The 14238-nt window shown below is 38.8% G+C and overlaps 1 protein-coding gene across 1 annotated transcript in view; it reads left to right on the top strand.

Moving 5' to 3' along the window:
- The first annotated feature begins 5390 nt into the window (after window positions 1-5390).
- LOC126982297 (tetraspanin-1-like) overlaps window positions 5391-14238 on the top strand; it is a 37875-nt gene continuing 29027 nt past the window's right edge. The window contains exon 1 of the mRNA XM_050834290.1: window positions 5391-5566. Coding sequence (XP_050690247.1) covers window positions 5504-5566 — 63 coding nt within the window. The 5' untranslated portion in view covers window positions 5391-5503. The remainder of the gene's footprint in view (window positions 5567-14238) is intronic.

Raw genomic sequence — 14238 nt, forward strand, 5'->3', positions numbered from 1 at the left:
TCTTTTTCATTTTTTTATTCTTTTTCACATTTTTTCCACATATTTTTCACCTTTTTTTCACAGTTATTTACATTTTTTTTTCTTTAGACGTTCAAATTGTTACGTAGCACAATAAAAATACTTAAAGAACACCAAGAAAAAGGAAAAAATAAATATAACTAACAATTAAAAAGAGAAACAGTATTATACGCTTGAGAGAGAGAGAGAGAGAGAGAGAGAGAGAGAGAGAGAGTAAAAAAAAAATGAAAACAAAATTAGGGATTAACTTAACTCATCTCTACTTTATCTTCATTATCTTTCCTCCTTTCTTTCGTTTGTCTCTTTTATCTCAATTGCCTTTATCTCTTTCTATCTCCTTTCTTTCTTTCTCTTCTACGTATTTTTTTTCTTTTTTTGCTTATCTTTCTCTCTTGTCTTTTCGTTTTGACTCTATTTCTTTCTATTTTCTTTATTTACTTCGTTTATCTTTTGTATCTTTATCTTTTCCCACTTCTCTTTCGTTTTATTTATTCACTCTCTCTTTCTCCTTTATCTGTATGTCTATCTTTTTTTTCTTTATTTCATTTGTTTCTTCCATCTCTTTCTTTTTTCGTATTTTTTTTCTGTTTTCCTCCTTTCTTTCGTCTCTTCTATCTCTTTCTTTTGCATTTATCTCTTTTTACTTCTGCAGCTTTTCTCTCTTTCTTTCTTCCTTTTTTTCTTTTTACATTCTTTCTTTCTTCTTTTCTTCTTTTACATTATCTCTCTCTCTCTCTCTCTCTCTCTCTCTCTCTCTCTCTCTCTCTCTAGCACGCATTTCTTCCTTCTTTCCTTATTTTCTCTACTTTTCTCTCTTTAAAGAACCTAAATGGACACTAACTTCACATCCTTGCTTGAGGGCACATTTACAACCCAAAAATAGAAAGAACAACATCAACAACAATAACTACAACAACAACATTATCTATCTTTCGTATCTTTTAAGTTGAAACTCGAACGGTAGTGACGTCACATCCGCCGGTCAGCCATCTTGGAGTGCTGCCCGAAAACGTAAACAAAGGAAGCGAGTGTTATGGGCGTTGGTAAATGTTAAATATAAGTCAAGAACGTTTTGAGATTAATTTATAAGAAAGAGAAAGTAGGAAAAGTAAGACGGAAGGAAAAATAAAATAAAGTAAAAAGATGACTGAAACAGGATGGCCACGTGATAATAATAATAATAATAATAATAATAATAATAATAATAATAATAATAATAATAATAATAATAATAATAATAATAATAATAATAATAATATTAATAGTAACAGCAAAAGTAAGGATATTTACGTTTAACTTAGAGATACAATGGATATATTGAAAAAAAAAAGAATGGAATAGATTGATTGATTGATTGATTGATAGTTTATTGAGAAAGTAACAAAGTAAGACTAAAGATAGGCAGATAGATAAATAGATAGATAGATGGACTGAGAGAGCAAAGATACTTAATTCTTGCATAGGAGAATGGGATGAACGAAACTCTCTCTCTCTCTCTCTCTCTCTCTCTCTCTCTCTCTCTCTCTCTCTCTCTCTCTTTAAAACATGAGTTCGTCTGTGTGTGTGTGTGTGTGTGTGTGTGTTGATAAGATAATACACAAGCCTGTAAGATAATAATGTAGCACCTTTTAATAAAGCAAAGAGAGAGAGAGAGAGAGAGAGAGAGAGAGAGAGAGAGAGAGAGAGAGATTGATTAACACAGCGAGAAAGATATTTTAACTTTTACATCAATATTATTTTGCTTACATTTTTCTTTTCTTTTCTTTTTTATTGTTATTTCTGTCTCATTCTGTACCTCGTGTTTCCTAAAATGGCATCGTGTTCTTCATTTGTTTTATCTGTTTATTATTATTATTTTTGTTTATTCATTTTAACTTTTTGTATAATAAGTCTTGGTCTGAGTCTTTCCCGTAAACTATCCATATCACTTTGTGTATAACTTTTAATATATAATCCAACATGTATTGAACCTAATACCCAAATTCTCCTTCAACTCTCTCTCTCTCTCTCTCTCTCTCTCTCTCTCTCTCTCTCTCTCTCTCTCTCTCTCTCTCACACACACACACACACACACACACACACATTTTACAAGGCTTTCGTACAGGCTGTGTGTATTTCCAAGGGTAGTTTTATGAGCCTAGTGTAAGTTTGGCAAGCCCTCATCGAATATTTTAAGCAGGTGAAGGGTATGTATATCGTGCTCAGGTAAGGACAGGTAATTAATTAGATGAAACACAGATATAGGTAAGAAATGCATATATTCTAACCTTTACCGCCCCTTCAGATCTTTCTATGTTAGCTGTCCAACGCCCTAATGCAAGAGGGAGGCTCATATTCTTAAACATTTCGATGCTTACACACACTCACACACACACACACACACACACACACACACACACACACACACACACACACACACACACACACACACACACATTTACTTAGGGTTTCGTATAGGTTGTGGGTATTTCCATGGGTAGTGTTATGAACCTAGTGATAGTCTGACAAGGGTTCTACACCGTGAACTTGAAAACACTTATGAGAACCCGATTAGTCTCCTTTTATGGCCTTTGGAAATAGTTTTAGTGGAGCCGAGAGCGTCTGAGAATAAGTCTAACCTATGACATCACTTTTTATGTTAAGAAGTTCAAGAGTCAGGATTTACTTGGTGCTTGTTACGTTAGTTTTCCGGAAAGGTGACGTGACTGAATTTTCCCTTGATGTGTTTTAAGGAGAAAGGAGAAGGAAAGGGAGATAGAAAGAAACAAAGAAACAAAGGAACGAAGAAGCAAACATGTAAGAAAGAACAAGAAAGAAAGAAGGAAAGAAGGAAAGAAAGAAAGGAACAAAAAACAAAACAAAGATGCAAGAAAAAGAAAGAAGAAAAGAGAAAAAAAAGAAAGAAGAAAAGAAAGAAAATATGGAAAGAAAGAAAGAAAGACAAAAGGACAGATAGAAAGATAAAATGAAAGAAAAGGAGAGAAAGAAAGAAAGAAAGAAAAGAAATAAAGAAATAAAGAGAGAGAAAGAAAGAAAGAGAGAAAGAAGGAGAGAAAAAATAAAGAAAGATTAAAAGGAAGAGAAATGGAAAGAAAGAAAGAAAAGACAGGCAAAAAGAAAAAAGAAAGAGAAAGGAATGAAAGACGAAGAAAGAGAGAAAGAAAGAGAGAAAAAGAAAAAAGAAAGGAAAAAATTAAAGACAAAAAAAAAGACAAAAAAATGTAATACCGCTTCAAATATATAGTTTTTTTTTTCTCTTGAACGTTACTCTTAAAATGCTGTACTGTTACTATTTATATATTTTTACGTTTTTTTATTCCTTTCTTTCTTTTTTCTTTGTTCATTTTTTTTCTTTTTAACTGTCAATTTTTCTTTTTTATAACTGTCTTTTTTTCATTCATTCCTCCTTTATTTCTTTTACTTTCTTTCTTTTTTCTTTTTATTTATTTATTTCATTCATTCTTTCTTTTTTTTCACGATTTCTTTCACTTGTCTTATTCATCTATTTCTTTCTAGCAAAATATTTCTGCTAACTCAAATGACACTATTGATTTGTATGTGTGTGTGTGTGTGTGTGTGTGTGTGTGTGTGTTGCAATGTCACTATGATTAAAAATGACGCAACTATATTTCACCTTTTTTTAATTTCCTCCTTTGTGGGGTGTCTTTGTGAGCCGTGATGTCATAGGTGTTTTTCCCCTGCCGTTACGTCACCGTCTTCAGAGGTGTGCTGCCCACCAAGTCATGACGTCACACTATCCCTCAAGCCATGACGTCACTGTTCACGCTTATAGTTGTTATGTCAGTGAAGCCTTCCTCGGTCAGCTGTACAGTTGATGAAATTGATGAAAGGAGGTTGGGAGAAAAGGATGGCAAGGAAGGTGAAAGAAAGAGAAGGAAGGGAAGGGAGGAAAAAAGAAAAGAAAGGAGAGAGAGGACGAAAGAAGGGAAGAAAAAGAAAGAAAAGAAAAGTAAAAGAAAGGAAGGGCAAGGTGTGAGAGGTTGTGACGTCATATGTGATTCCATGAGTCTTATCAGTTTTTAATTCTTGTTTTTTTTTTGGTAATTCCTTCTTTTCATTCATCCATGTTCTCTTTTTCTTTCTTTCCTTTCTTCCTCTCCTTTCCTTCTAATCTTTCTTAAATAATGATACTTTCTTTTTCTCTCTCCTCTCCTTTTCCTTCTCTTTCTTTCACATTTCCTTCATTCCTTTCCTCGCTTCCTTCTTTCGCTCTCTTTTCTTCCTTCTTTTTTTCCTTTCGTTTCTTCTCCCTTCTCTCCTTTCTTTCTCCTTCCCCGCCATCTTTCCTTCTATCCTTTCCCTCATTTCCTTCTTTCTTTCTTTCCTCTCCTCTCTCTTTCACCTCCTCATCATTCCTTTTCTTCCTTCTTTCTTTCATTTTTCCTTCCTATTTTTTTCTCTCGTCTCCTTCTCCTCTCTCTTTCTCCTCATTTATATTCCTTTCTTTCCTTCTTTCTTTCGTTCTCTTTCCTTCCTACTAATCCTTATTCTTCCTAATACTAATTTTTCCTTTTATTAATACGCTCTTTTTCCTTTCTCTCCTTCCTCTTTTTCTCTTTTCCTTCATTCCTTTCTCCACTTTTCGGTTCCTCTTCATTCTCTCCTTTCCTTCTCTTTTCCCACCTTCCTTCCTTCCTTTCTTTCTTTCCCCCATTTACCCTTCTTTCCCTCCCTCCTTCATTCCTTCTTCCTTCTCTTCTTCCTTATCTTATATACGTTTCTCCTTTCTTTAATTTCCTTTCTTCAGTCTTTCCTACTTCCTTCAGACAGACAGACAGATAGATAGATAGACAGACAGACAGGCAGACAGATATACAGACAGATTGACAGACAGACAGATAAATTGTTGATAGACTTATGTTGTTGTTGTTGCTGTTGTGTTAGGAGAGAGAGAGAGAGAGAGAGAGAGAGAGAGAGAGAGAGAGAGAGAGTCCAGCATGCTCACACACACACACACACACACGCACACACATACACGCACACAACAAAGTAGTTACTACATAATTTATGCCTTCTGCAGAACATGAATAAGTAACACACACACACACACACACACACACACACACGCACAGTAGTAGTAGTAGTAGTAGTAGTAGTAGTAGTAGGAGGAGGAGGAAAGAGGAGGAGGAGAATGAGGGAAATATATGGTCTGTTAGGGGTAGGTGGGTCTCTCTCTCTCTCTCACACACACACACACACACACGCACACACACAGCAGTAGTAGTAGGAGGAGGAGGAGGAGGAGAAGGAGGAAAGAGGAGGAGGAGGAGAATGAGGGAAATATTAGGTCTGTGGGGGGTTGGTGGGTCCCTCTCTCTCTCTCTCTCACACACACACACACACACGCACACAGCCGCGCGCGCAGTCTCAAGAGAGAGGTCGGTGGAGGAGGACGTATCGTAGTGGTCTGGTGGTTTTCTTGGATTAATTCTCGCGTTAGACAGTACCCACACACGCCGCAGCCATGGGGGTCTGTTGCTACACCTTCCTCAAGTACATAGCCATGATCTTCGACCTCCTGTACATGGTGAGTAGAAGATACGAGGGAAAAAAGGGTGTGGGTGGTGGCGCTGGTGGTGGTGGCGGCGGCGCGGCCCTACGCATCATGGCGCTAGTCTCCGAAAAACATTTATAATTATTGCATTTTTCACCGGTTTTCCTTGCTTTCTTGTCTATTATCATGATTGCAAAAGACGTAGGAATGATTCAGCTACCATGTCATAGCTTCCAATTAAATAAAGAGGCATTGAATAGGGTGGAAATAGGGGAAATATTGAAGGTGGGTGTTCAGGCGGGCGGCGTCATGGGGAAGGGCGATGATCTCAAAAAAACATCCATCATTATTGTATTTTCCCCCGTTTTCCTTCATTTCCCGTCTATTGTCATGCATGCAAAAGACGCAGTAAAGATTCAGCTACCATGTCATAGCTTCCAATGTAATAAACAGGCAATGAAAGTGGTGGAAATAAGGAAAAATATTGGAGGGTGGATGGCTCTGCGGGCGGGGTCAGAGTGAGGTAGCGTCCCTTACCCCACGAGTCTTAAGATTTACCTATTTTATGCCTTTCCCGACCTTCCCCTTTGTAGTCACGCACGGAGAAGGTAGATATAAGACTCATTCATTATACTAACCCCTCCAGTACGGTGAAAATGCGCTAAAACTGGTGAGTTAAGGAAAAACTAAAGGGCGGTGGAAGGAAAGGCGTATGCTTGAATCCGAAAAACCTTTGAGTATTGCCTTTTTCATCCTTTTCATGACCTTCTTCTTTGTATCCACGCATAGAGTTGATAGATGTAAGACTCATCCACCATTTGATACATTCCAATAGGGTATAATGGCATTAGAATAGGTGGAAATAGGGAAAATAATGGGAGATGGGTGGCGAGGCGTACGCAAAAATCCCCCCCAAACTTCATTAGTATTCCCTTTTTCATCGCTTTCCCGACCTTCCTGTTATTCATCACGCATATACAAGATGAATTAAAGACTCGTCCACCATTTCTAACCTTCCAATAGCATAAAAATTCAGTAGTAGAGGTGGAAATAGGAAAAATAAAGGGTGATGTGTGGTAAGGCTTACGCTAAATTCGACAAAACCTTCATTAGTATTGCATTTTTCACCCTTTTTCCGACGATCCTGTACGTTACCACGCATACACAAGATAGTTTAAAGACTCATTCACTATATCATCCATTCCAAGTGGGTGAAAAGCAACGAAAAGTAGATGAAAATGAGGAAAATAAAGAGAGGTGGATTTCGAGGCGGACCCTGAAATCCAAAAAAAACTCATTAGTATTGCCATTTTCACCCTCTTCCCGGTCTTCCTCTGTATTACCATGCATATAGAAGACAGTTAAAAGACACATCCACAATATCATCCCTTGCAAATGGGTGAAAAACAACGAAAAATGGATGAAAATAGGAAAAATAACGGAATAGGATGGCGGGGCGGGCGGGGTCTTGAGTGAGTGAGGGACGCTAACCCACAAGTCTTCCCTTCTCTTCCTTCTTCCTCCTCCTCCTTCTTCCTTTCCTTCGCGGGTGGCAGGGGGGTAGGGCAGCTCCTCTTACCCTTGCCATGCCCGTGAGAGAGAGAGAGAGAGAGAGAGAGAGAGAGAGAGAGAGGAGGATGGAAGGGAGGTTAAAGTTGCCTGGTGGATGAGAGAGAGAGAGAGAGAGAAAAGCAAGGCGGAGAGGCGGGCCCTTCTACCCCTCCCCCCTCCCTCCCTTCCTCTGTATACCTCTCCCTCGGTCCCTCCAGAGAGAGAGAGAGAGAGAGAGAGAGAGAGAGCTTTCCTCAGAGACATGTTTGAACGCAATTCGCTAAGTAAACCTTTTTAGTAGAGGTTGACATGCCTATCCACTTGTGTGTGTGTGTGTGTGTGTGAGAGAGAGAGAGAGAGAGAGAGAGAGAGAGAGAGAGAGAGAGAGAGAGAGTATTCCGTTAGGTTGTTTTGGTTATTCTGTTGGTGGTGGTGGTAGTGATGGTGGTGATGGTGGTGATTGAGCTTGTAGTGGTGGTGATGGTGGTGATGTGGTGATGTTATTGGTGGTGGTGATGATGATGATGGTGGTGGTGGTGGTGGTGATGTTACTGGTGGAGGTGGTGGTGGTGGTGGTGGTAGTCATGGGTGGTGGTGGATGTGATGTAGGATATGGTGGCGCAGCTGTCAGTCCTTCTGTTTGTGTGTTTGTTTGGGTTAAAAGAACTTTGACGTAATTGAAGAGTATTATCAGGAAGGTAAACACGGAACTGAATATTAAACTAAAGGAAAGGAGTACTAAAGAAAACATGCCTCAAAATGCTTATAATTGAAGAGGAAAAAAAAACGTGGAACAAAATAATTAACTGAAAAAGAAATAATATTAAATGTGTTACTAAATATTTAATTGAAGAGAAGGAAATTTACATGGAACTAGATATTTAATTGAAGGAAATCATAGAGAAAACATGGAGCAAAATACTTATAATTGAAGGAAATATATATAAAAAACTTCTGATGAATTAATTAAATGAAAAAAAAGTAATAATATAAAACGTGTTATACTAAATATTTAATTAAACAGAAGAAAAAAAAACATGGAACTGAGCATTTAATTGAAGAGTCTAAGAAAAAAATAAACTAACTAAATATGTAAATGGAGAAAATAATAAATGAAACTACATATTTAATTGAAGATAAAAAAAACATGAAACTGAATATCTAATTGAAGAAAATAATACTAACAAAAACTAACTTGAATATATATGTAAATAAAAAAATAAAATAAAATGTGTAATATCAAAATAATTATCTGAAGAAAATCATTAAAAAAATCAGATATACGTAGGTATAATGAAATAATTAATCAAAGAAAAAAATGATAACTAAAAAAACACATTAAAACAAGGAAAAAGTAGATGAATGAATAATTAAATGAATAGACGTTAATGTACTAAATTCACTATATACAGATTTTAGTACAAACAACCACTACAATAAATATAATGAAGGAAACAAGCAAGATTAATCCACGGAAAATGATGCCTGAAGAGAGAGAGAGAGAGAGAGAGAGAGAGAGAGAGAGAGAGGGGAAGTAAATTAAGAGATAGAAGAGGATGGAGGAAATGAAAAATAAGAGAAAAAGAGAGAGAGAGAGAGAGAGAGAGAGAGAGAGAGAGAGAGAGAGAGAGAGTGTTGTCAATAGATAAGATGAAGACTGCTGATAATGCGTTTATTAAATTTTTCTTATCATGAGCTTCTACTTAATCCGATAGTGTGAGAAAACAGAACTACAGGGGCATTGATAAATACTATTATTATTATTATTATTATTATTATTGTTGTTGTTGTTTTTGTTGTTGTTGTTGTTGTTGTTGTTGTTATTATTATTGTTGTTTTTGTCATGATCATAATACTGGGTTCTGTTTACTTTATTTTTGTTATTTTATTCTTAGTTACTTTATTTTGTTATTTTCATTATTTTTTGTGCATATTATTATTATTATTATTATTATTATTATTATTATTATTATTATTATTATTGTTGTTGTTTTTGTCATGATCATAATCCTAGGTTCTGTTTACTTTATTTTTGTTATTTTATTCTCACTCAGTTAACTTTATTTTGTTATTTTATTCCATCTATTTTTATTTTCGTGCATTAGCTACATGAGTAAAATAAATAAAACCATACTAATTCAACAGTAATTAATATACAGGTTAATTTTCCCATGTTATTGAATGCTAAAGAAACAAGAATAGTCCCAAATGGTCTTATAACAAAAAGGAATAAAGAATAAAATAATGTTAAATAAATAAAGCCATACTAATTCAACAGTAATTAATATACAGGTTAATTTTCCCATGTTATTGAATGCTAAGGAAACAAGAATAGTCCCAAATGGTCTTATAAGAAAAAGGAAAGAAGAATAGAATGATGTGTATATATATTCTGAAGGGCAAAGACTACAAACCAAAGACTAAACAAAATAATAAAAAGGTCTTAAATATAATGTGCGGAAAATATCACCAAGAACAAAGGACTCGAATCTTTCCTTGAGTGTCTGATTCTCTTAAAAGGAGTTGAATTCTTAAGAAGGAGGAAATATATACAGAAGGAGAAAAATATATTAGACTACGTACAACAGGAGGAAAGTTTGTATCATCATTATCATCATCAGCAGCAATGACTAATGTATCCTATTTGACAAAGCCGTTTCTGAACATCCTGCACCTGGTTCTCTGTCTGGTGTTAGTGTACTCCATCCTGCTCTTGTAAAGGTTCTAATTCCATCCCTCCCTGGTTCTCTGTCTGGTGTTAGTGTACTCCATCCTGTCCCAGTAAAGGTTCTAATTTCAACTCCACCTGGTTCTCTCTCTGTCTGGTGTTGGTGTACTCCATTCTGCTCAGGTAAAGGTTCTAATTCAACTCCACCTGGTTCTGTCTCTGTCTGGTGTTAGTGTACTCCATCCTGCCCTGGTAAAGGTTCTAATTCCCTCCCTCCCTGGTTTTCTGTCTGGCCTAACTCTATAATTTCTGTGTTGCCCTTTTCACTTGCGTTGAACAAATATCTAAAAAATGTTAAAGGTATTGATACTAAGGAAAGGAAAAGAATAAGTGGGTGAAGTAATGATTGAACCGATAAATCGTTGAAATATATATAAACAAATGAGTGAACAAATCGATAAGCAAGTAAATGAGTATGAATATAAAAGAATAAAACAAAAAGATAAATGAATAAACAAGTGAATAAATAAATAATCCCACTCTCTTCCTCCCTCTTCCTCCTCTTCCCTACTCTTCCTCCTCTTCCCCACTCTTCCTCCTCTTCCCCATTCTTCCTTCCCTCCTCTTCCTCCCTTCTTCCCTCTTCCTCCTCCCCTCTTCCTCCTCTTCCCCACTCTTCCTCCTCTTCCCCTCTTCCACTCCCCTTCCCCATTCTTCCTCCTCTTCCCCACTCTTCCTCCTCTTCCCCACTCTTCCTCCTCTTCCCCACTCTTCCTCCTCTTCCCCACTCTTCCTCCTCTTCCCCACTCTTCCTCCTCTTCCCCACTCTTCCTCTCCCTCTTTCTTCCCTCTTCCTTCAGCCTCTGTTAATGAAGCAAGACTCGGTTCATTGCCCCAGTGCTCGCCTCCGTCTCTTTAAATACGTAATACAAACAAATAAAGCTCAGGTTCCTATTAAAGAAGACACGGTTCATTGCCCCAGTGCTCATCTCCGTCTCCTTCAGTATATAAAGAAATAAATACAGCTTAATTTCTTCTCAGCAAGACACGATTCATTGCCTCAGTGCACGCCTCCGTCTCCCTAATGAATAATACAAACAAATCCAGCTTCAGGTTATATAAAAACATGGATCATTGCCTCAGTGCTCACCTCCGTCTCCTTGGGCTCGCTCCCCGGCTGTTCTCCCCCCCCCCCCCCTCACCTGGCCGCGGGGTGTCCAGGTGGTGCCTCAGGTGGGCCTTGACTCACCTGGCGGCGGGGAGGTGGTGATGAATGGCCCTGGTGCTGCCTGCCTGCCCGACACCACTTCCACCACCAGCATCACCACCACTAACACAGCCATCACCTTCAACACCACTACCATCACTTCCACCAACACAACCATCACCTTCAACACCACCAACACAACCACCAACACAGCCATCACCTTCAACACCACTACCATCACCACCACCAACACAACCATCACCTTCAACACCACTACCTTCAACACCACCAACACAACCACCAACACAGCCATCACCTTCAACACCACTACCATCACCACCACCAACGCAACCATCACCTTCAACACCACCACCAACACAACCATTACCTTCAACACCACCACCATCACCACCACTAACAGAGCCATCACCTTCAACACCACCACATTTTTCAACATCACCACCACCGCTACTTTTTATCACCGCTACCATCACCACCATCACCACCACAAACACAGTCATCACTATCAACACCACTAGTACTTTTATCAACACCACCACCATCACCACAACCACCATCTTCACCATATTTAACCTTCATCTTCCCTTCTACATTCTTCCCCATTTTCCTTCCCCCCTCTCCTCCTCCTCCTCCCTTTCATTCCCCTTCTTCAATATCCTGCTTCCCTTCTCTCCCATCTTCATCCCCTTTTTCCTCCCTCCCTTTCATTCCCTTCTCTCCCATTTTCCTTCCCCCTTCCTTTTCCCTCCCTTTCATTCTCCTTCTTCAATATCCCACTTCTGCTTTCCTCCTCTTCCATCTTCATTCCATTTTTCCTCCCTCCCTTTCATCCACATTCTCCCCCTCTCTCCCCTCTTTCCTTCCCTCCCTCCCTCCACACCCTCCCTTCCCCACATATCCCTCCCTTTCCTTCCTTTCCTACTTTTCCTTCTTTGTTGACCCTTTCCTCCTCCTCTATTTCCTTCCTTCCCACTTTATTCCATTTCCTCCCTTTCTCATGCTTCTCTCAACTTGTCAACCTAAAAATCCCTCCCTCTTCCTCTTTTCCTCCCCGCCTTTCCTCCTCTTTCTTCCTCTTTTCTCTACTTCCTCCTTTCTTGTACTCCCCTCAACTTCTCGACCTCAAAATATCTCCCTTTTTCCTCCCCTCTTTCCTCCTCTTTCTTCCTCTTTTCTCCACTTCCTCCTTTCTTACGCTCAAAACCTTTCCCTTTTCCTCCCCCTCTTCCTCTTTTCCTCCTCTTTTCTTCCTCTTCTCTTCTACTTTCATCCCATTCCACAAACACCTCAACATTTTATCCTCACAATCTACCCTGTTCCCCCTTCCTCTACTCTTTCCCTCCCTCTTTTCCTCCCCCTCTTTCCCCTACCTTTCTTCCTCCCTACACTTCCTCCCCTTTTTTTATTTTTAGTCATTCACATAATACCATCCTTTCCCTCCTTTTCCTCCCCTCTCCCCCTCGCACCTGTATTTACCTTAATGTCTCCTTTCCCACAAGAAGCCCCGGGTTACCTGTACGGGTCAGGTGTTGTGGGAAATCTGGAGGTGAGAAGCCGTACCCGTCACACCTGGGCAGACCAACAGGTAGATTGCTCAGGTGTCACGCGGGGGGGAGGGGGGAAGGGGGACAGGAAGGAAAGGGTTAAGTAAGAGATTGGGTAAAGAGGGAAGGTGTGAGGAGGAGAAGTAAGAGGGTAAAGAAGAGTATGAAGAGGAGGAGGAGGAGGAGGAGAAGAGGATTTAGAAAGAAAGTAGGAAGGAAAGGGAAGGAGAATGAGGAGAGAGACAGAAAGGAAAGGAATGATTAAAGAAGAGGAAGAGGAGGAAAGGGGAAAGTAGGATAGGAAGGGAAGGAGTATAGGGAAGAAGATGTAAGAAAAAGAGGAGGAGGAGAAGGAGTAATGGGTTGAGAAGGAAGGGAAGGGAAGGTAAGAGGAGGGAAACGGAAAGGAAGAAGACGAAGAGGGAAGAGGAGGAGGAAAAGGAAAGGGAGAAAAAAAGAAAAAAAAGATAAAGGAGAACTGAAAAGAGGAGGAAGGGAAGAAAAGGAAGAAGAGGAAAGGAAGAGGAAGAGGAAGAGGAGGAAAGCTGAATGTGGAGGAAGAGGAGGAGGAGGAAGAGGAATGAATTTGTGAACGAAGAGACTTTCATATTATTTTTGTTGTTGTTGTTGTCATTGTTTACTATATCATTACTACTACTACTACTACTACTACTACTACTACTACTACTACTACTTATATTTTCTTTGTCATCCTTTTTATTTACGTTTTCCATTTTTTATTTATTTTTTGGTGTTTGTTTTGTTAATTTGAATCGTTTTACGCGGGTTTGTTTTTGTTTTGAAATCTTACGCCGTGAATTTAATTGTGTGTGTGTGTGTGTGTGTGTGTGTGTGTGTGTGTGTACCTCTCCCATCCCTTTTCCTGTCCCTCCCTTTTCCTCTCCTTCCCTTTTCCTTCTCTTCCTTTCCTTCCTTTCTCTCTCTCTCTCTCCTTTCATCACACTCCCTTCTTTTCTCTCCTCTTCGTTTCTTTTCTCGTTTTCCTTTTTTTTTTTTCAATTCCCTCTTCCTTCCTTCCTTCATTCATTCATTCATTCATTTCTCTTCCACATCTTTCTTCTTTCATCTTCCACATTTTCTCTTTTTTCTTTCTTGCCTTGTCCTTCCACTTTGACCTTTTTCTTCTTCTTTTTTTTCTTTCTTTTTCTCCTTTCTCTTTCCTTCCTGTCTTCCACCTCTTTCATTCCTTCCCTTTCCTCTTCCTATCTTCTCTTTCCCCTCCTTTTCCTTTCTCTCTCTCTCTTGCCTCTTCCTCTTTTTCCTCTTATTTACCTTAACTTCCCTTTCCTCTTCTTCCAGTTTCCTATCCTTTCCCTCTCCTTTTTTCCTAATCTTCCTTCTTTTCCTCATTTTCTCATTTTCTTTACCTTTTTCCTTGCTTCTCTATCCCCTTCTTTCTCTTCCTATCTTCTTCCCTCTCCTCTTTTACCCTACTTTTCTTTCTCCTTTCCTTCCCTTCCTCTTCCACCTTCCCATCTTCTTTCCCTCCCCTGTTCTTCTCCTTTCGTTCCTTTCCTTCCCTTCCTCTTCCACTTTCCTATCTTCTTTCCCTCCCCTGTTCTTATTCTCCTTTCTTTCCTTTCCTTCCCTTCCTCTTCCACTTTCCTATCTTCTTTCCCTTCCCTGTTCTTCTTATTCTCCTTTCGTTCTTTTCCTTTCCTTTATTCCTTTTCATCTTTCTCCCATTTTCTCA

Source organism: Eriocheir sinensis, chromosome 50 (genome assembly GCF_024679095.1).
Source record: "Eriocheir sinensis breed Jianghai 21 chromosome 50, ASM2467909v1, whole genome shotgun sequence".
NCBI lineage: Eukaryota > Metazoa > Arthropoda > Malacostraca > Decapoda > Varunidae > Eriocheir > Eriocheir sinensis.